Below are 23,331 nucleotides of genomic sequence, written 5' to 3'. Positions count from 1 at the left end.
AGCATCTCTAAGGGTTCAGGACCAGAGTGTTGGGCGCGGGTTTGCCAACCTGGGGAGGGCAGTCTGGCCAAGGGCCAGCCCTGAATTTCAAGAGGAATAGCTGGTACAGAATAGCAGCGTGCGTGGCGGGATGCTCGTATTCTAGCAGAAGGGGATGTGTTGCTGGGTGAGGTTAATCCAGTTGCAAAGTAGATTTGGCTAATCAGTGGAGGAGCAAGTATGTTGGAAAAAGCAGTTCTTGCCAGTTTTTAACTGGGCTATTTAATTAGTAGTGTCAGACGGAGCAGTGCGGAGGTGGTGACCTGGCTCGGGCTGGGCTGGATCAGTCGGCGGTGAGATCTGCAGAGCGAAGAGCTCGGCGCTTCATGAGCAGAATGACGTGGAGAGAGACCCCAGTTAAACGGGCTCTTTGGTTTTGGCACTGCACCGCCAGAAATGTCTGACCTTTGTCTCGGCAGGTATTTTGGCTCCTCCGAGTACTGTGGGAAATGCTAACGAGCCCGTGCTGAAAAGGGCTTTGAAATTTGGAAGTGCGGCAGGCGCTCAGTGCGTCATTGCCACGCTGGCATTGTTCTTTACCATAAGCAGTTCTTCCTTCTCCCGTTTTGATATTTCCTTCCCACTTTCTGTGCCGTCTCCACCATGATATACTGCTGCCCATCATGTTGTGAAGCTAAACAAGCTGCGCTCCTCCCACCCCTTTTCACCTTACAGCTCTCCGTTCCCCTGGTTATCTTCCCAACCCCACTGTGCACCGGGCTCTGCTCAGTTTTCTCTTTTGACCACATTAGTATGTAGTAATCCAGATAAGATTTTACAGTGTCTTGAACAAGAGCACTAATATTTCCTAGGATCGAATTTGCCACGGCGTCACGGTCCCTTAGCGCTCTTGCTCTGGGAACTTGCCAGAATTCTGGAAAAGCAAACAAGCATAAGCCAAAATTTTATTCCTTGTTCTGTGTGCGTTTGTTCTCACGATAATGCTGTTTGAGGACAAAATATAGCTGTGCATCGACCAATGCAAGAGCAATACTGTCCAGAGCTGATGTGAGCTGTAAAAATGTGACTTTTTTTTGCAAGCGGCAAAGCTGGGGGTGAATGCTTCGCCAGGTCTCCGGCCCCAACGAGTTGAGTCCTGCTGAACTCTGTTTTGAACAGTGAGTTCAGAAATAGCAAAGTAGCGAAGAAAACCCTTGGGTTTTCCTTCAGGCTGAAAGACGCTGACTTCCAAATGACTGCGATGCAAAGATGTAAATAGGTCTTCTTTGGAGAAATGATATTTAATGGGGGTAGGAAACCAAAATCGGAACCCAAGTCAGCCTGCCAGCAGTTTGGGGTTTCCTGAGCACATTTATAGCCAGATGTATCCAGAAGCATTCGGTGCATGTGAGCAGTGCGGGAAATCTTTTCCATGCATGCTCATGTTTTACGAGTTAATCTTGCGCCGGGAAGGGAGAACCCAGCAGGAACGGGATGTCACTGGGATTTCCCACAGACAGAAGAATGGAGCAGGGCGCCTACCGAGGGCTGTCCTAAAAAGAGGCCTTACCACAGCTGATCCAGGGAAAAATAGTGGAAGTGGGTAGCTAAATTCTGTGATTCTGTGAACTGCGTCCCGGGACCTGGGCATGTGTCCAGACCTGGCAAAGATCAAGGGCTTAAATCTTGAGTACCGGGTACCTAATTTCCCAGCGTGTAGGCTAAAGCTGCGTACGTACCATTCGGATCTCACGGTCCCCGTCATCGTGCCTGTGCTATTCAGAAAGTCTACGATGACATCTGAATATAGATTAGCCTGAATGCTACAGTATTTTAAAATCATCAAAATTAAGCCCGTGGCATGATTTAGAGGCAGTTGTCACAAGAGGCAGAAATCGAGGTGAACAGCGCAGGTCAGAGCTGGCAAGGGGAAAGATCTAATACCATAGTGAGAAAATTTACAGGACTGCGTTGTTTTACAGCTAAAAACAAACCCAGGAGTTCTGTACAGTCCTGCAGACAGGATTTATCGTTAAAAATCAATTGTGCTTTCATGGAAAATCCCAGGTGACTCTGTTCGCTTGCAATTTTCCAATGAAAACAAAGCTCAGCCGAACTATGCAGTAAAGCTTGGGCTGTTAAAGAGCTGTCATCATCTAACTGAAATAAATTATTATATTCAAGTGAATCGAATACGCCTGGTAGCATTTGGGTACATGAGCATCTACCTAATTCTGTGTGTGTTTCAATTAAATATATAGTTGGTGAAGTCTAAAAACTACAAATCAGTTTAGTTTTCCTAAATAAGAATTCGGTGTTTATAAACCGAAATGGGGTTTCTGCCTCCCATTACATTGCAGGTCCTGATGAAAGCCTTTGTCCTGAGCAGTGAATTAGACTAAGGCTGTTAGGTCAAGGGGTAGCGGTGACAAACGGAGAGAGAACAAGCAGAAACAATACTCTCTCTCCCCACCCTGCCTCAGCCTTGCCCAGGGCTCGCCCCGCGGATGCCGCGGGCTTTGCTGCTGCGAGCCGGCAGGGCGGCCGTGCTTCGGGAAGTATTTCTGTCTTCACAGCAGTTATTTCCCTCTTGACCTGCCTTTTGAATCAAACTCACCTTTGGGCACGGATCCCGACCTAAATGACCTAAGCATAAACAGAGCGCAGGAGACGCGACGCCTGCGCGGTTTTGATTCGGTTGAGCAACGCGTGAGGTCCCCGTCTCGGGTGCGGAATCCTCGTGGGCAGTACGGCTCTTCCCCAGCGCAGCATCTCGAAGGGCCCGGAGGCCCTTTCACTGCACGAAACGCGCTTCATACTCTCTTGTGGATACTCAACTTTTGCTCTTCGTTTTATCACCTCTTTCATCTAAAATGAAAGATATTTCTCAGTTTGAGAAAACAGTAATTCCCCATGTCTTAATGAAAAGAGCATCAGTCCCTTCTGTGATTTCTGTTCAGCCTTTACACCAGGGCAGCACATGACAGAAAGGGTGAAATACCTTCAAGAACCGTGTAGTCTGCAAGATGGATAGATAGATGCAAAGACATATATGTACAAACACGCCAACGTAGATACACATATAGCTAGATTCAAAGCATAGAGAGATACCGATATAAGGCAAACAGTCATCAATAATCTCCAAGTCTCTTCTCCCAAATAAATTGTTTATGTGAATTATTCCATTACATTGTGTCGGTATATATGCATTGATATCAAAAAATGTGGTCTTCGTGATAGAAGTCTCTTACTAATAGGCCCCATTAATCAAAACTTAAATTTACAGTAGCTTTTGTGTTGTTTATTTGTTTTCAGTACATTCGTTTTCAAATTATCAGCAAATTAATCATGTAGAGTGCTTTAAACCAACTGCAGCTTGGTGAAACAGTTCTGGTTCCTCTCCATTACGCTGAGCATTAGTTATTGAGGCACAGTTCAAGGCTCTGTTTAGCCTGATTCTGTCCTGAACCTAATTGGAATCAGCTAGATTCTTCCTTGTAAATGGGTCAGTCACACAGAGAAAAACATCAAATGTAATCTTGAGATTGCAAAAAAAAGGAGAGAAAAAGAAAAAAAGAAGATAATTTTATTTCTCTTCATTGATACCTGCCTGGTGGTTAAAAGAAGGATTAAAATGAGGTCATTAAACTTTCCTTGGAGACAAAACCCAGACCTCAGTGGTAATATGATTAATCAAATATAAAAGTGAAGCTACCCTGAATGAATAACTCATTTTTATAAAATATCTAATTACTGAAATGTCGTCTGCTGCAGAAAAAGAAAGGGGGGGGGGAATTAATTGCAATAACAATTCAAGAAGATAAAGTTTTTCTGAATTAGGTCTACACAAGAAGCTAAATTGAGTTGATTAAGTAATTTTGGTTTCAGGAACACCCTTGATGGAAGTTAGCAGTAATGAATTTTTCAGACCTCAGAGTTTAAAATTGCCAAAGACCAGTGATTTAAAAAATGGCAATGATAGTTTCATTACAGATTTCAATTTTCTGTCACAAAAAAAAAAAAAAAAAAAAAGGACTATAAAAAAATACCCTATTGGTCTCTCTCAAATTGGACACATGTACTGCTCGGTGTAAAATCAAGAATAACATAAGGTCCTCTCTCGATGGTAGAGAGCGCAATCTCAGGCAATTAGAGCTGCAGCGCCGCGCGGGAGGTAGAGCCCGCGCTGCTGCTCGTGCCCCGCTGCTCGGCACGGGGAACGCGGAGCCCCGGCACGGGGAACGCGGAGCCCCGGCACGGCCGCTGTGCCCGGCTGCCTCCTGCGCCTCAGCCCGGCCGAACCGCGCACCTCGGCGCTCTCCTTCCTTCCCACTGCTTGCCGGTACCTGCTGTTCATGGGGTTGCGCGGCACAGGCATGTCCGTCATCCCCGTCGGAGTGATACGTCATAATTTGGTTTGACATTTGATTTTCTAGCCCACTGTTTGGCCGCTGTAAGCAGTTGGGTTCATATTATCAGAGCACAGATGATACCTGTACACAGGTGTCCTGGTTTGAGGTAAAACAGAACCAATTTTATTCACTAACTTCGCTTCTTAGCTGGGCCTCTTCTAACAACTGAAATTAGTTCCTTCTAAACTCATAAGACTCTTTTTCCTCCTCTGCCTCTCTCTTTGAAGAGGGGTAGAGGGGAGCATCTGTCGGTCCCATCTGGGGTCCCTCAGGTCCCCAGTAGTGGATTTTGGCCTAAACCACAACAACAGGCAAGACTGTCCCAGACCTGTGCGGTACGACAGCACCTATGGGCTATCGCTTGCCGTCACCCGGTTGTCATGAGCCACCTCATTTGCCACACATGGCAGCGCTGTGTCTCTGGGTGTGACGTCTCGTTCAACAGGGCCTTTTCCCCTCCTCCTCTGTGTGGTGGTGGGGGATCCAGGGGGGGAGGCTGTAGACCACCTCCCCACACTGTGCCTTCCGCAGCAGCGTGGAGGAATTGGGAGGCTGACAAAATCACCATGGTCAAAGGAAACACCTACAGAGAATCATAGAATCATAGAAGGGTTTGGGTTGGAAGGGACCTTGAAGACCATCCAGTCCCACCCCCTGCCCTGGGCAGGGCCACCTCCCCCCAGCCCAGGTTGCTCCCAGCCCCGTCCAACCTGGCCTTGAGCACCTCCAGGGATGGGGCAGCCACAGCTTCTCGGGGCACCCTGCACCAGGGGCTCACCGCCCTCACGGAGAAAAATTTCTTCCTAATATCTCATCTAAATCTCCCTTCTTCCAGATTGAAGCCATTCCTCCTCGTCCCATCACTCCATGCCCTTGTAAAAAGTCCCTCCCCAGCTCTCCTGGAGCCCCTTTAGGCACTGGAAGGCCACAATAAGGTCTCCCCGGAGCCTTCTCTTCTCCAGGCTGAACCCCCCCACCTCTCCCAGCCTCTCCTCCCAGCAGAGGGGCTCCAGCCCTCCCAGCATCTCCGGGGCCTCCTCTGGCCCCACTCCAACAGGTCTATGGCTTTCCTACGTTGGGGGCTCCAGAGCTGGAGGCAGTACTCAGGTGGGGTCTCCCAGAGCGCAGCAGAGGGGCAGAATCCCCCCTCGCCCTGCTGGCCACACTCCTGCTGCAGCCCGGGGTACGGTTGGCCTTCCGCGCTGCCATCGCGCATTGCCGGCTCATGGTGAGCTGCTCAAATACTGCCCTTCCTGTGTGTGCAATGTGCTGTGATGGAAATCACCGTGGTCTCCACCACCCGACACGTGTGTGTGGATTAGACACTGTTCCTGTAATCTCTAGTGTGTCAGTCAAGCTAAAATTTCAAGGAGAAATCAGATGTTAATGCTCCCGTATCTCACGTACCTACCCACACCAGCATTTCTTTTCTAAAATTTATCTGTCTGTAGCATTTCTCTGCAATTTGAGTGATTTTCTTCTAGATTATGTGCCTCTCTCTGCTTTTGGATACTTATTAAATATCCTAATTCTCCTCTGGAGCCCAGACCTGGCAGGGTCCAATTCAGTTGCCTGAACGTAGACACCCGTTGCCGTGCGGGTCTCCTGGTTAGATGAGATGTCCACGCAGCCCTGGCTGGTGCGTCTCCACGTCTGCTACGTGTCCCAGGCAAATACCCCTTTGCATTTGGATTATTTCATTACCTTAAAAGTACACAGGATCTCAGGCGCTGATGCGAGGCTGAGAAATCTAAATACATTTTGTAACTCCGTTATTGCAAGGCACTGAAATAAACCCCCTTCTGAAGTTGCCTAACTTCCTCTAACTTCCTTGTGTCGGCAGGTTTTTAAGTCTTCAATATTCTGTTGCCTTAAAAACAGTTGTTACCAAGAGATGTCATTTTAAGAGGATATATATCTGGAATTTCATTAAGCACATTTCACTTATGAAATCCTTAGTGACGAACTGGGGGGGGGGGGGGAGGAGATTTAGCAAAGGATTTGGTAGTGCTGTGAGTTTTCTCTTATCAAATATTTCTGACTGTCCAGGATGTCTCAACACTTCCCAGTTGCAGAAGAAAGGGTCAGAGCACAGAGAACAGCCTGAGTTAAGATCAGAGAGGATGGTTAAAAGGTTTCACATCGTTTTTTTTGAGCGTGACAGAGTTTTTTTCAAACTGTTCAGCTTAGTGCAATAACGTGTTTTAATTGCCAAGAAGGAGCCAGAGAAGAAATAATGTTTTCCTTCCTAATTTTACGAGTGTATAGTGATTCCCTCTTTTCTTTGGCCGAATGTCCTCCCGTTTCTCACTGCATTTCTCTTCGCTGCTACACGTGCTTTGACTTTCGTATGGTAAGCAAAGTCCAGCTCGCTCGCGCTTTTTCAGCAAGAAGCCTCTTCCTCGTGGCGAGTCTCATGAGTTACACAGCGTCTCATTTGGTCTTCATTCTGTGCTCGGAATTACCGTCGGCAAGCGGGCATGCGTTCTTCCGCGACACCGGATTTTGGGGACCGGGTCAGGAGAGGAGCTCGGACGGGTGGGATTCCTCGGGGGGCTGCGGGGCGGCGCTGCCCTGAACCGCCCGGGCTGGCTGCGAGCGGAGGGACTCGCCAGCACAGCCCCCGCGGCGGGAGACGCGTCCCCGTCCCCGGTCCCTGCCCCAAGAAACCGCAGCGCAGGGAGCAGGGGGACACGCGTCTCCGTGCGGGTGCCAGCTCTCCCCCCGCCCACAGGCGTTGCTCTTACATTTGATACACCAGTAAGGATGTAAAAAAATTGGCCGTTGTGGCACCAGCTCAGGAAATGGCGTCTTTAAACCACAGCGGCAGCACTTCTACACGTGCTCCGGCACCTGTCTCCTGCGAGGATGCTCCGTCCGGTCAGGAGCCCCGTTTATGACCAGCCCTTGTGGGTTTTGTGCCGGATTGTGGTGTTCAAATCTAGTCATGAAGAAAAAAAAAAAAAATCCCTCTGTGTGCTAATTCTGAGACTAATCTGGAAACAACAGAGATTTCCGTTTCGGTGCGGGGGGGTGAGCTGGAGTCAGCAGGCAGACCGGCGGAGCTGTGCTATGCAGGAAACTTGTTAAAGATCTGAATACCAGGATTATAGTGTACTTAAAAAATTCTGTTTCGGTGCTCTTAAAATTCTCCCTTCCCCAAATATCCGTCTTCAGATCCCAAAGGCACATGAGCAGCTTTTATATGCCTTAAAATCTGAAAAAATTAAATTAAAAACTCATTATGAGGAGTGGGCAGTTAATAAGAAAATCCTAAACCAGACTTATCAGCTTAAGGCCCTTCTTTACGAAACTTTATTACAGGTGCCGGAATTGAAACATCCTCTTCTATAGACATTTCACCAAGAAGTACAGAGTCAGACCTGTGCAGTACGTTTTGCTCGCTTGGCAGCTGAACTCTGTCACGCAACTTGTGTCAGTCTGGTTTATACGTAAATCAGGAAAAATATGGTTTCAAAGTTTTGTTCAAAACAGTGCAGTTATTTGCTACTTTGCCGTTTGAAGAAAGAGGAGGAAATGTGAGGCTTGACATGCCAACAAATGGGTGAATGTCATCCTCTCTTAGGGAAGATGGTTATTTCAAAGAGTTAAGGGGGAGCGACACGGTCTGCGCGTTGGAAAGCTCTCCTCCGGCCGGGCCGGGTGATGCACGGGACGTTGGCACAGCTTCGGCAATTCGAGGTCAACGTATCCAAACCACTGTTGGCCTTTGAGACAGGTGGCGGAGCTTCACAACCGGTCCTTCGTTTGGCCTGTTTCTCCCCAGCTGTACCGGCCTGTTGGGGTTCCTCGGGCGAAGCCCACGCGGTGCGGAGCCTGGTTCTCCGCCAGCCTTCCCGTCGGGGAGCTTTTCCGTCTCGGTAGCTCAGCGGGGATCACCGGGCTGCACGGCAATGCACTGGCGAGATCGATAGACTGATCCAGGCTGACCTAATGGGTTTATCAAGTAGCACATGAATTAATGATGTTCTCGGGATCCTGTCCCAAGCCGGCAGTGGAGAGCAGGACACGGCTCCGGCGCCAGTCCACCGGCGGCCTCGGGAGACATGGGCAAGTCACTTTGCCTTTGGTTCTGCAGCTGAAGGGAAGCGTAGGGCTGTCAGCCACTGTAAGGCAGTGATGTATCTGTGCAGAAATGTTTTATTATATAAATGTATGTATATCAATTCTTTTTTTTTTTTTTTTTTTACAAATGAGGCTTTGTAGGCAGTTCCAGCTGTTTTAAATCTATGCCTCTATTTAAAAGATAGCATTACTAATTACACCTGACAATCAAATGGTCTGCAGAAAGGTATCAGCTACCTTTTCCCGCTGTTCATTCTGCAGGCAAGAAACAAAGGTATGTTAGACAAGAGAGCAAATGAAATGTTCAAAGGATTCTTGTCTAAAACTGGAAAATAAAAGGCTGTGCTATCAGATCAGAATTTTAACATATACTGTTTCCACTGGCTCCTGAGATAAAATCTTTTATTGTTGAGTATAACCATTGTTAAAGGTCACTGTTGTGGAGGCTACATCATTTAGACGCGATGAGATCCCATTTTGGATAAATTCACAATTTTTCTTCCTAACAAGGAGATAGTATCAGGATTTGAATGTACAAGAGTGCCAGGTTACAGATTAAAGGCTTTTGTGTTCTGGAAACCGCACTATGCCAGATTTCATGAGTTTCAGTGAGACATGCAAGTCCCCAAAGTCAAGTAGGTTGATTAAAGTGGTTCTTTATAGCCTTTGAAATACAGATAAAGTACAACTTTCCTACACGGGGTTAATGTAGAATTTTTTTTCCTTGACAAGGCTATATGCCTTTCCAAGGACATAATTTTAATCTCTTTTTAAACCTTTCATATGAATGTTGGAAAAAGCTCCTTTGTGTTGTAATGCATTTTCATAAAATATCTAAATTTCTATGCAAACTTCGAACCTCGTTTCATAGGATATATTTATCGGGAAATGGTTATCTTGCAGCAGAATGCTGTCTTGTGTCATCATTTCTGTGGCATCTTTTCATACGGTCACAAGAATGTAACATCTGATAATGAAAAAAAACTAATGCTCATTGTCAGACATGCAAACTTCTTTTTTTTTTTTTTTTGTTTAATATCCTTTTACTATTACGTGCTCTTGTCTCTGAACTCCTGGCAAGTCCTCCAGGAGTCTTTGAACCAAGGTGAAACCTGCACGTTCCTTCCTCACACCAGAGTCTGAAATGAGGTTTGCTGCTGCTGCTTCTGAAAGAAAGGGGATTGCTTGCTTTTCCTCTGTTCTGCTTTGCCATCATATTCAAAGAGTAAATCTTGTCATTTAATCCAAAACTAGTCATAACTTGAGATTTTGAAAAAATAACACCAGTAAAGACAAAGCGTAAAGCCAATGGCTGTCGTCAGCCGCAGGAACAGGGTGGAGGTTGTCTACACCCCATCGTAAGGTCAGCTGCAGAAGAGTAAAAGTTTAGGGCCTTTGTTTTTCCAACTCATCCAGCAGAAGTGAAACCGGCATGTTGGGACCGCGCTGAACGTCGCTCGTCATTCCTTGTAGAAACTGCCAAGAAAGAAGCGGATGGTCTGGCTCCACCACACCGTGCGTGGAGCTGTGAGAGCTCCTTTGCAGGCAGGTGAGGCATTTTAATAGCACAAACCGCTGAAGATAAAGGCAGAACTTCCAAAGCATCCTTTAAAAGTTGGTGAGCCGATCGTCACGCACTTCCCTGCGCTGGGCCGGGCAAGGCTGCCTCCTGCCCGACCATGGCGAGCTGGTGCCTGCGGCCCGAGCAATTCATTCCTGCATGAGCACGGTGACAGCTGGGCCTCGTACCAGCCGAGCAAAACTGTGAGCTGGCAAGAGTGCGTTGGGCTTCATAGAGAACGCTTTGGGAAGCGTGTGCCACGCGGCATTTAACTAGCCTGAAGTGTGATGCGCGTACATGGACGGACTGTGGAGCAGATCCAAGTGAAGGTGAGGTTGAAGCAGGGATGCGGCAGTGCAGGGGATGATGTGGACATGAGCCTGAAAGCCCAACGGCAAGAGGCTTCCGCAGGGGTTGCTGGCTCGTGCGACGCAGAGCCAGGAGCACTGTCGGCTGCCGCAGAAAAAAGTGAGGACATCAGTACTTAGAGGGTGATCATCATTCGAGAACACACTGGAGTGAGTAGTTCTTTAGTAAAACGTGGTTAAGAAGTGAGCATCTCGAAATCTGATTTGCACACAAAACGTGGTTGACTTTGTGGAGATTTTGTGGGGATTCGAGTGAGCTTGTGGTCTCCGCTGCACAGCAGCACCGGTGGAGCGAGAGCCTGGAGGTCCCTGTTTGACCGCCGCAGAAGCTGATGGCCAAGTCTGACCCGTCCGGCGCAGAGGGGTAGGATAACTTGCAGACCTAGTACAGTCATCCGTAGAGCAAAAGATATTGGAAATTAAAGGTCAGAGAATTGATAGTAAGGCTTAAGAAAACAGCAATTAGGCTGCTAGGAAGAAAAGCTAAATTACCGGTAGTAGGAGTAGGGGGAGGAAAAAAAAAAAGAGGATTATTGATCTAAATATCAAGTTGGCAGATACACAGAGTACAATCTAGAGGTTTTTTACACCTCTGGGCTTATTCAACCCTCACAATAAAAAATGCAGGCCTATAAAGATGGAATAAGAAGCAATCAATTAGGATGGCATTTGCTTGTTTCCACGCTGCAGCTGGGCAGGCACATCACAATTAATGATTTATTAGGAGATTTTCATCTTTTTTTTTTTTTTCCATTTTACACAGATTGCTTCAACCAGACCGCAGTTGTTTATTAATTTGCCCGCGATTCAAGCGTCTTTGTTAAATACCGTGTGGAGAACGCAAACGGTTGGCTCGCGCGCCAGCGCTTGGGTGGGAGTACGCCCTGAGCGCGGAGGGTCGGTGTGGCGGGTTCCCCGGCTGCGCGTCGCGCTGCAGGACGGGGTGGCCTGGCAGCAGGAAGCAGAGGGAGCTGGGACACCCCACGCCACGCACACACGCGTGCTCACTCGCTCTCGTTGGGGTTTCTCTTGACCTAGGGGACCAAGGGAGAAGATGCGGCACTTTGCAGCAGTCAGAGCTGTCAGGGGAAGGGCTCCGAGTCTGTAAGAGGACTGAGACGCCCTTATTCTTCTGCGTTAATCCATAGCTAAAGGTCATAAACCACTCTATTTCTCTAGGCAATTCAGCCCTCATAAACGACTTTTGCCTGAAACAAGTGTTGCGTCATCATTAGCAAATCTTGGAGGCAACACAAGAATCCTCCCTGCAGACCTTCATGTGAACAAGTCTCTGCTTTCACAGCTTTTTAGCAAAAGCAGCCAGAAAAAAAGTAAGAATATTGGAAAAAAGGAACTCCCTTTAGAAGGAAGCCTGAATAATTATCTTTGTATTCATCCATCTCAATTCCACTCCTCCCTAGGAGTTGCTGCAGTGAGCTAATTGGTTTTACTCTGCTGTGCGTGGCTTCACCGCCCAGACTCCAGATTTATTGCACAAAGTCAACTCATTGTGAGAATTCATCATGTGTCCCCCCCATCAATCCCTTTCTCCTCCGGAGTGATATTTGTCTGCGTGTTTATATGCTGTCATATCTGTGTACCAGGTGAGAGGAAAGACAAACTCTGGGATTAACCAATTTTAGGATAATCTGACGCAACCTGAAAATCGGAATGAATTACGTCCTTTTCGGCAAGACACGACTTCAGACAGGCCAGCTCCAGAGGCACGAGAGGAGGGCTTTTGCCAGCACAGGCTCTTACGGGAGAGGAAGAAAAAAGGCCCTAAAGAATTTAAGGATTTAAGAACATGCCAGGTTCAGAACAATCCTTATCTGAGAAGGGAAGCGAAGTGTGTAACAATCAGCCATAGAAATCCTTGTGAATAGTCTTTAAAAAAGCACTCTGGAAAGTAAAGACTTCAAATGCAACAATTGAAAGTGAAGCTAAATGAAATACGGGGGAATGTGAGTAAATGCTACAAGTATAGGTCAAGCGCTGCTTTATCAATCTTATGTTTACTCCAACAGCTCCTCCGTCGCCCATTGTTTTACCTTGTTTGAATAGATATGCTTGTCTTTATTTGGAAATCAATTGTAATCTTATAAAAGAGAACTTACGGCGCAGGGAATGCTGCAAAGCAGCACAGTGAAAGATGGCATTGTTCATTATCCTAAATTACTCCAGGGTAGGGAGGGAATGACATTAAAGAAGAGTGGGTAGCTTTGAGCTGCCATCCTTCCTTTAGCAGATGTAATTTAATGTCATTACTTAATTTTATTAAAGGTAAAGACAATTGTGGACAATACACGTTACAGCATTTACTTATAATAGTGATAGTGGGGGAGTGTTAGGAGGAGGAAAGCCAGGCTCCGGTTCGGATTCCCAACAGCTGCTGAAGTGTAGCTGATGAAAATTGTTCTGTTCTTCATGGTGCATCTCTCCAAGATTGGCCTCTTAACCTGAAGAGCTTTGGGTGGCTCCTTTGACTCCAGTGAAGGTACTCTCTCCCCATCAGAAAAATATTTGTCTGTATAAGCGTAACAGACAATATCCCCCCTCGGTGCTCCCTGGGACTGATCATTCCCTAACGATACCTAAGAGGTGTCAACAGCAACTGGATGAACTCCTGCGTTGCTCAGAGCGTGTCGAGCACTGTGGGTTTTGCCCTGATGGAAAAGCCTTATAGACCGTTGTGATCTTCCTCCAGGCTTTGTATCAAGATGGGCTCGTGCATTTACAATTTTTAAAATACCTCATATTTTTAAAATACGTCTTGTAGTGAAGTTTTTGGCTACAGGCCGAAAATGAGTGTTGTGACGGGTTTTACAGAAGCTGCTGTAAAATCTGTTGGGGATTGTGTGGGATTTTTCCACGTAACCCAAACTCACTGGCGGCACCTGGGCTGTGACCCGCTAACGGTGTTCGGCAGCCTGTAGGACGGGCACTCTTCAATGTCCCAAGTACAGCTGATGCCTTTCTCTTGATGAGTTCATGATTTTTGGTTCTGCAAGGCGTAAGCCTGGTAGTAACGGACAAAAACCTGTGGTCGTAGGTCAAGGATTTGAGGTGGTTGCACGAAGTGCTTCGCTCCTTTGGAACTGCAGGACGATACCTTGATGTCAGCCGTGCAGCCACCTCCTAAAAGAGACCGGGGGGTCATCAGCTTGTCGTTGCTGACATGCCATACAGCATTAATTTAACGTGATGGGCAGTAACTGGTGTGGACTCAGTAAGAGACGATCCTGCTTTACTAATCTCCTTCAGTTCTTTGGAGCAGGTTTCAGACAAGGATGATAGTAGGAGTGTACATATGACATAATCTAATGGATTTTTCAAGAGGTTTTTGATAAATTTCCGTATGATATTTCCCCTGCAAGCTGTGTGCCGCAGAGGTTCCAAATTGGGCAAGAGAATGGGCAAAGAACGAGTGAAATCATGGGAAAGAAAGAGAAAAGAGCTGTAGCGCGTTCTGGAATTGGAATGGTCCTGCAGCTTCCCGCTGTTCTTCCCCCCGCTCGGCATGGCTGGAAAGAGATGCCATCTGCATTCACTAATGAAACCTTGTTTAGGACAGGTGCATAACGGAAAAGAGGGCGAAATGCCATTCAGGATACCACTAAAGGGCAAATTTAAATTTACATTAACATAAGGCAGATTGAATATTTTGGCTGTCAGTGGCAGGATAATATATACTAAATATAAGCACATGTAACTGAAAGACTGCAGTGGATGGGTACGGGTGAGGAGTGGAAAGGGACTCTTGTGCTAACAAAGGAATGATTTATTATCATTTACATAACCTGGCATTTGTGCCCACCAAAGGCCAGATTTTCGGAAGTGCTCCGCTCCTGCAGTTTGGGGCCAGGATTTCAGTTGCCGACGCAGAGCCAGCCGCTCCCATCGTTTCCCCAGTGTTTCATTTGCCATATGTCAATCAGAGTGTTGATTTGCAAGTGCTGCTAATAGGCGATGCTGAGAGATGAGGACAGTTGAAAATTTGGGAATGTGTCTTCCTGGCAGCTTTTGAGCCCCAAACACTGGAAGCGTGCACAGGCCAGGATCCCTGATCAGCCATACGATAAATCAGGGACTGGAAAAGAGAAAAGAATGCAGCTAATGCGTCAGGATATGCCTGAACTGGACCTGCTCCATGAAAATCAGTGCTAAATGAGAGAATTAAGCACCAGGAAAGGCTGTGGCAAAATCACAAGAAACACTTTAAATAATGAGACAAAATCAAATCAAGGGCAAGAAAGAAAGAAAATGAAGTAAAATCACTGAAGAAGCAATAAAATGCCATCACTGAAATCTGAGTGAGGCAAAATACCTCAGGTTAAAGGGACATAGTCATCCTAAAAACTGCACATTTTATTCTGCCATTTTTACCTGCTGTTGATGATTAACTCTCTGATTGCTGTAACTGAACGAGAATATCAAGACATTTTTCTGTTCATTTACGTCAAGTTTGCTGAAACTTGGGGGCAGTGGCTGGGTGATAATGGGTTTGCTCTCTTTTGGGCTGAGAGGTGAGACCAAACTTCAAAAGGTTTGGAAAAATATTCAAAGGAAAAAAAATAGGAGAACCAGAAGTGAGAAACAGATGTGTTGCTCACAAGGTACGAGCCCATGGTCCTCTTCAGGGGACTGATCTCCCAGTCAGGGTGCTGGTGTAGGGGAGAGGGGGGTACCCGTGAGACCGAGAGAAAGCTCCCACCATGACCGCTCCTGTCTTTTATTCGCAGTATTCAGGAGAAGTTCCTGAGAACAGAGTGGAGGTTGTGGTGGCAAATCTGACGGTGATGGACCGGGACCAGCCTCACTCCCCCAACTGGAATGCCATCTACCGCATTATCAGCGGAGACCCCTCTGGCCATTTCACCATCCGGACAGACCCCGTCACCAACGAAGGCATGGTAACCGTCGTGAAGGTAAGGGGGAAGCCCAAGCAAGTCGTGTTTGTCACCCTTTCAGCTAGCTAAGGCCACAGGGGTGGCCAGAAACCCGCAGTTATTTCGTGCCTTCTCTACCTGGGAATGCGAGTGCTCAAGTCTGTTGTTTCCCGTCTCTCTCTGTGCAGGAGTCCTGACTACTTTTACTCCAAGCGTATGCCACTGGTTCTGGGTTTCCCACCTCAGCCCAGCCCACCGTAAGCTCTGATAAAACCCTCAGATGCTGAAGGCACCTCCCAGCATCTGAGCCTGACCGCCGTGTCCTGCTCCTCCTTACCTCTTTGAGTGCTGTAAGGTTGGCAGAGGCTATACCTTCTCCTTTTTTGAGCCAGAAAACTCCCCGTTAGCTGTGAATCTGGGGCAGCATTTCACCACAGGGGATCGGTCAAGTGGTCTGTGAAAGCAGGGAGGGCAGGAGAGATTTCAGGAGGAGTGAATTTCCTGGCAGGAGAAGGAAAGGAGAGATTTTCCTCTGATTGAGTTGCTTGGCAGAAAATAGTTGGAGAAATTTTCCTTTTCCTGCTATCAAGCAGTAAACACGGTGTAGGAGAAATCCTCAGCTCAGATTAGCTCCACTCAAGTGGAGGCCACTCCCCAGGTCAGATCAGCAGAGGATCTTGTCCAAAGACTCTGAGGAATAAGACTGTAAATGTCCACCGTCCCTTCTTTCCTCCATCCATTGCGTTCAGTGTTAGGAAAGCTGGAACGCTCAAGGTATCTGCAGCAGGTATCAAATTCTGTTTTCCCTCCTTGCCTCCAAAGAACATGACTTTATCTTCATTTGACCGTTCACTTCCCGTTCAGTACTGAGGCCATCAGACCAGCGAATGCATTTGCGGTCATGACACGGTCAGAACATAACTGGATCCGTTCAGTGTTGGTGGAATCTCTTCCCAGATAAGATACCTATGGATGCTCCCTCTGACTACCAAAAGAAGTGAAGGCGTGAGGAATAGGCTGCTGTGCTCTGTAGAAGCTCACAAGGCACACACCGTGCACTGCACCTGAGCAGGATAATACGTGCTGCGATGGGCGAAGCCCGCATCTCTTGATAAGTCTGGCCTTCTCTAGCAAAAAGTTTTAATCAACAACTTAGGATGAAACACTAATGTTTAAAGAGCAACGTGATTTAAGAATAGCTCTGTGTTGCAAAAAAAGAGCCCCCCTCCCTTGTAGCTAATGAGTTACAGTCATTCTTAATACTTACAGTTTGGGTATTAGGGAAGATGACATCAGTGAAATGCCAACGAGGTTACGCTGGTAGGAACGTGTGAGCTTGTGAGCTTGTCCTGTTCTCTCGCCCTCAGGCTGTGTGTGTGTGTCTGCAGATGCCACTTTGCTGAAACTTTAAGGGCGACATCATCGTACCTGCTAGATGGTATTTCAGCACGGTCCTTTTATTTATTGCTCTGTAATGACGGTTGACAGCCGTATCTGGTGCAACGTTACAAAACCTCTTCAAGCTTAGCAGTAGTTCTAGACACACGTGTATGTGGATGCATGTGTGTATGTAAGTATACACGTATCCATATGTATATATTTTCAGCTTAAAACAGAAAACATTCAACAAAGTAAAATGCAAAAATTTAACTTCCGTTGACATCAGCAGCCAGTCTGACATTGAAATGCCAACGTTTTCCCTGGGAGCAGGGGAGAACCCCTTATTCTTAATCGAGTAAAGTGTCACAACTGTAGTTCGAAGGCACATCAAAGTGAGCAACAGGGGATTTACATGATCGTCGCTGCTACACAAGGACTTCTGCATAATGAACCATTCCTTATTTGGAACCTGCAGGCAGAAAGCAGGGCAGATTTGTCAAGACGCCATTGATGCTGTTGTTGACTTTCCACTGCTGTGTAACCCACAGTGATCACAATGCAAAGAACCACATGAAAATCCTACCTGGTCAAGCTGAGCTCAAAGCTTGAAATTGCATTGAATGTCTTCACCATATAACCTCACCTGATCCTCCTGGGCGCCCGGAGTGCCTCACCCTTATCAAGCCGGGAGGCTTTTTGGTATATTTCCAGCAAGGAGAATGAGTGAAATTGCTTGTGATTAAATTTTCATGGTGAAGAAGGGAAGACTCTTAGGATTCCACCTTCTTCTTTGAAATAGTTTGTTCTCTGTTAATAAGTGAATACGCTTAAAGGGTCGGGGAACGTATGCACGTCAAACTGGGTGGCCAGTCAGAGCTTGTTCTTCATGGTGTGGGAGCCGTCTCTTGCTGGTTTGATCGCTGATGTAGGTTGAAAACACAGGCGAAAAATTAAGTCAAGTAATGAACCTTTTATTTTCAGACCCTCCGTGGCTGGATTTTCATGTGGCTCTTTCAAAGACAGACAGACGTTTATACGTAACTCCCCACTGCTGCAAGCAAAGGGGTTTGCATCCAGGCTACGGCAGAGGAGCTGAGCGGCGCAGAGAAGGGCGTTCTGTGAAGAATCCCACCCCTCCACCAGCAGTTCAGGGGCCAGAAATGCTTCCACACCAAGAAGCCCTTTGGAGTTCAGATGATGCTTGTGGGGGCCTTTCTGCAGCCGCTCTCAGCAAAACCCCTTCTGCAGCTCCGTTCCAATCACCAAAAGTGTAACATTTCCTTTCTCTGTTTATGCCTTTCCAAACCATTTCCCTAACAGTGCAAGACCCTAATCTTCAAAGAAAGCCTTGATCAAGGGGAGAGAGGAGCTCCCCACTCAGATGAGACACCGCAGAGTCTGAAGACAATCTCCAAGAGCAGCAGTGGCTGCCCTGTGGCAGCCGGCGAAGTAAAATGTTATTATAAACTCTGCGTGGATCAGAGCTGTGAATTTATAATGGAGATGCTTCCAAAGCTTCAGTTGTTATTTGCCTCAATAATAACATAAGGCAAATTTGTTCACTTCAGTTAAAAGTGCCTTGAGAAAAGGAGGACACGTGGCAAGCCCTGGGCTTCGCTCTGCTCCAGCCAGGTCGGGGAGGCGAGAGGAGGAGGAGGAGGAGGAGGTGCAGCATCTCCAGGGAGATCTTTCAAAGCCGTTTGTTCCACATTGGACACCGAACATCCAACAAGGGGTATCTGCAAAGGTGCTACTTTTTAATTTCACATCACGGGCTTCTTGGACGTGAAATTAAAAAGTTGGCGACAGTCCAGCACCTGCTTGTCCCAGATGTAGCGGCTCCGTGTGCCTTTGTCCTGCTCTTGGCAAAGCAATATGCGGCATTTTCGGTGAGGCGCGTGGAGATGGAAGTGCAGAACACGGTGTGCTCTGCGCACCATTATCCTCAGAGGGAGGCAGTTTTAGGAAGCAGAAGTATGAACTGTCCTGGTAGAAATTGCGTTTTATGGTGTGAAAGGAGTTCTGCTTAGGGCTGGGCTGTGTCTGGCTGCCAGGGCTCCGGTCCCACCGAGGACAACAGCACAAACACTGCCGGGAAGACACAGGCACTTGACTTTACCTTTTTTTTCCAACAAAACGTGTGAAATGGAACTCAGACGAGCCCAGAAGAGAAGACGGCAGATCAGCTCTCTCTTTCAGACTGAAGCGCGGTGGACACTGTGCCACCGCGTGCCCACACGTGACCCCGATGCCTCCAGGACAGTCTGTGGGACGGGCGTCAGTGGGGGATCCCGGTCCAGCCCCGCTCCCTCCGCTGCTTCCCTGCAGCCCTGCGTTTGTTGCTCCCAGAAGAGAGGGAAAGAAGCTGAGTGAGCAGCTCTACATTTTGGAGGGGAAAAACCCCACTCCTTTGCATCGGCCGCATCCTCGCGGATACGTGTGTGGTCTGTGTGTCCTGAGCATCGTCGGGCAGTGGCTTCCTGCGTCCATCCCCCCCCCAGCTGCGGCTGAGCCCCCGCGGGAGGAGGTGCGGGCTGGCTGGGGGCACACAGGCCGAGGCCGGCACAGACAAAAACGATGAAGACTGGAGGAATGCAAATTAGAGGGGTGGGAAAAGAAATAGAGGAAATGCATTAATCGAATTGTTTCAAGGCCTTGAACAGTGTTTAAATGGGAACTTTTACCATGCGTCTTTTTTGAATGCGGTACAAGTCTGTGAGTCAGTGGTGGTGGGTGTACTGGGAATCTTTACGCTTCCTTTTATTTATTAAATGTTGGCCCTGCCTGTCAGGAAACCATTTAGCAATAGGAACATTTGCACTTCAATCGAATAGAGATTCCACTGTTTTACCTTTTGCCCCTGAAATTAGTTTCTCTCATGTAGCCTCCTATGATTTGATTTCTCTCCTGACAATACTGGGTTTTGAACAGAGCGTGGAAGCCAGAACTTGCTGATGTAAATCAGTACAGCTCTGCCGAATTCAGTGTAAGCGGGGCGTTTTACACCACGAGAGTGCGCGTTGCAGACTCAGCGCTGGAGAAGGTATTACGGAGAACAGTTACGCTTCTAAATTCATAAATTACAGCAAAGCGTTTTTTAACAAGCAGAGGTGTGATCCTGCATAACTTAAGCCTCCCTGGCAGATGATTAGTGACTTCCCTTATAATAATTAGTGGGATGGTTTAGAAATTATTATTATGCTGCGGTTCAGTCAGTTGTGCCAGCAAAGGCTTTGCGCTCCTTATGGCTCCTAAGACCCCGTCCCTTCGCGTGTGCTGAAAGGAGATCTGTGGCCACCCAACAGCACAACGCGCCCGTGGGAGCGCACAGGCACCCTCAGGAGATCAGGAGGTGTCCTGCAAGAGGACCAGAGCTCCCGCTGGAAGGACCAGCTGATGCTCAGGACCAGGCGTTGGTCCTTGCAGCTCCACTCAGGGGGGGAAATGAAGAGCACTTCAGGCTCATGAGCCCACGCAGACGGGGCTAGCTGCTTACTCTGCAGCTGTAAATGCCGTTAGCACTGTTAAGTGCCCGTCCGGGCCCTCGTAAGAGGCTCCGCCTGTTGCATTTAGAGCAGCCCGCGGTGGATTTGTTCAGTCAGCGCTCAGCTAACACAGGCAGGTTCTTGTTGGGAAACTGCTTAGCACTGGAACAAAACACAGGGCAGATCCTCCCTGCTGTTTGCGATTTTTACCCTGGGGGGGGGCTTTAACTATTTGACCCTCCGAATACTGGAAGGCCAATTCCTCCACTGGATTGAAGCTGTGAAGCTGGTCTGGATTTACACCTTCAGGAGAACCGAGCTCAGGAGGACGCGAGATGAGGCAATGACTTTGAAATCGTCTGCCTTCTAAATCTTGCAGCTTTCAGCCAGAAGGTAGAATTTATTCTCTGCTTGGCTCTACACTTGCTTGCTTGTTTGTTTGTTTTAGGCAGTCGATTACGAGATGAACAGAGCTTTCATGCTGACAGTGATGGTATCAAACCAGGCTCCCCTGGCCAGTGGCATCCAGATGTCCTTCCAGTCGACAGCAGGAGTCACCATTTCAGTCACAGATGTCAACGAAGCACCCTATTTCCCCACGAACCACAAGTTAATCAGGCTGGAAGAAGGGGTGCCTACGGGGACAGTCCTGACAACGTTTTCTGCGGTGGATCCTGACCGCTTCATGCAGCAGGCAGTAAGGTGGGAGACCGAGCAGCCGAGGGAGCTCCTGTACGGGCGGGCGATTTCAGCTGCACAAGTTTGGGGAGCAAAGCAGCTGGAAGCTAATTCACGAACTAACTGACGTGATATGAGTGAAATGCTTGGCAGGGACTGGCACCCTCAGTCGAGTGCCTGCGGAGCGTCCTGCCCGTGAGCGCGCTGTCCTCCCCCCGCAGGTACGCCAGGCTGCGCGGCTGGTCCGGGGGCGCAGGCAGAGGGGGGTCCCTCGTTACCGGCTGCAGAGGGGCCAGCGGCAGCTTCAGATGCACGCAGTCGATAGCAAGCGGTCCCTGCCTTGGTGCAAAGCAGAGGATGGGGCGGCGTTGTACTAAGTGCTTTCTCTCTGCCTTGTCAAGGATGCTTTGGCCTGTGTCGTTGATGCATTTCAAAACTACAGAGGTTTAGGAAAAGGCAGCTTTGTTATTTCTGTTTCGCAGGGGGGGAAACTGAGGCACAGGAAGGACTAGGGCTAGATTTCCAGAGGGAACGACTGGGATTTTTAGCCATGTCTTGCGTAGCTTCCAGAGGATTTAGGTTCAACCTGGCTTAAAACACAGAGTGCAAGAGGAGCTGTGGGCCTGGTCAGAGCAAGGCTCTCTTGGTTATAAACAGCCGCTGAACAGGCTTTTAAGGTGTCACATAGTTAAATATCGCCTGAGCTTTCAGACACCCGTTCACATGCCATGGGCACTTGGTCTTTCTGTGACTGCCGCCAGTCCCTACGCAGCACCCGCGCAGCCCTTACCTGCGCTGCAGTGACCGAGGTCTGTTCTGACCTTCCCTTCCCCTTCAGACCAACTGCCAAACATAAACTCCTCGTTAGCTGCTCTCCCTATGAATGGATTCTGCTGGCAAAATTTTAGCTTTCTAAAAGTCAGATATTTGATCTAAGCAGTTGAAGATCAGATTGAAGTCCGTGCTGCGACCAGGAGGGTGTCGCTCACTGTGTTTTGTCCCACCGGGGCAGCTGGGGACTGAAGCCACAGCCCGGGGCGCCGACTCACACGCCTGCCCACCGGGAAATACATTGGCAGAACAGTGTGTGTGAAAATGAAAGTCCTTGTGAGACCTTTCCCGAGTATTTTAGACTCTGTCTGTGCGGGCGGGAAATGCATTTCCTGCTCTTGGATACCTCTACATCCACAGAAGTTTGCTTCCTTTTTACTCCCAGTCTGTAAGGACCGCGGTATTTTTGGCAAAACCTGAGTATGTGATGTGATCACAGCTGAGGCCACTTAAACTTACATCAGTTGTGACATTTCACGTCAGGAAGAGTTTGAAGTATTTCACCTGGCACAGAGCTGTCTGGTCTAGAAAGTGATAGTTTATTCACTGCCTCAGCTTGTTGTCTTTAGACAGGTATTGCGACTTTTGAGGAGAGAGACCATCCTAACTAACAAGCCAGTTTTTCTTACAATCTTTTTGAAATATTGGCCTTTGAAGGGTCTTTATTTCCCTGACGTGTGTACCACGGCTGGTTTTCAGAGGAGAGAACAGCTCATTTCTGAGTGAATACTCCCTCTAACCCGGAGGTGGATGATCTGTAATCCAAACGAGCACCTGCCGTTTCTGGGAGAAGGACCGGCTCCGCTGAGCCGTTCCTGTCACCGCACAGCGCCTGTGCAGGTTCTTGTAAGACTTTCTGTGAATATGAACAGCCAATTCCTTGAGCTGTTTTTTCCCCAGGGCTTCCAGGATGCACATTTTGGGTATCCGCCAGCACTGCGCTTCCAAACCCAAGTACAGTCTCTCTCACCCCGTTTTCATCAGGACAGCCCAGTGCCAAGGCTTTTTGTTGGGGTCCTGTCTTCATGAGCCGTGCAAAGGATATTTTGTTTTTTCTTCACAGTTGGCGTTGGTGAGTTCGGAAAAAAGATGCCCCAAAAGCTAAGCCTACAGATCCATGATAAGCACTTCGCAGAGAGCTGGTCCAGCTGCTGGAGCCTTGCGTACGGTTTTCTGTCTCTCTCTAAATAGTCTTTGATGAAACAGAGTTTTTACAAATAGAAGATAAGGGAGCAGGAGCATCTCCCGTAAGGCACAGCTTGGCATGGCCAATGTCACACCTCAAGTGATCCTCATTAGCCACAGACACATTCACAAAGCCAGCTTTGAAACTGGATCCCTGGTCATTTAGCAGAGAAAGGGCAGGAGACTCACAGCAGTGATATTAAAAAGAAATGAAAACATCCCAAAGAGTCTAGCTCCATGAAATGCAATTTTTTCCTTTGGCAGGGGCTTGTGCAGCTGTGTGTTGCTTTCCTGCTCACGTGGATTGACGCAGCTCAAGTTTCACTTTGAGTTTCAGCTTCAAACAGCCCATTTCTGAAAAGGAATATTCACCAGAAGCCAGAAGTTCTCCTGCCTGCATATCTAACTACAAAAAAGTACATAAAACTATCAGCAGGTCTGAGTTACCCATGAAATAAGCTCAGCTTTTGTTTGCTT

The 23,331-nt window shown here is 47.9% G+C and overlaps 1 protein-coding gene across 2 annotated transcripts in view; it reads left to right on the top strand.

The window, feature by feature from the left end:
* The window catches only part of CDH4 (cadherin 4), a gene marked incomplete at its 5' end in the record, with an annotated part of 460,835 nt that overhangs the window by 421,923 nt on the left and 15,581 nt on the right, over positions 1-23,331 (top strand). For both annotated transcript variants that reach the window (XM_082491007.1, XM_082491008.1), the window contains 2 exons: positions 15,149-15,334; positions 20,609-20,862. In XM_082491007.1, coding sequence (XP_082347133.1) covers positions 15,149-15,334; positions 20,609-20,862 — 440 coding nt within the window. The remainder of the gene's footprint in view (positions 1-15,148; positions 15,335-20,608; positions 20,863-23,331) is intronic.

The sequence above is a fragment of the Vanellus vanellus genome (assembly GCF_965231255.1).
Source record: "Vanellus vanellus genome assembly, chromosome: 15".
NCBI lineage: Eukaryota > Metazoa > Chordata > Aves > Charadriiformes > Charadriidae > Vanellus > Vanellus vanellus.
Note: the sequence above shows the minus strand (reverse complement) of the source record. Positions and strands in the feature narration are given on the sequence as shown.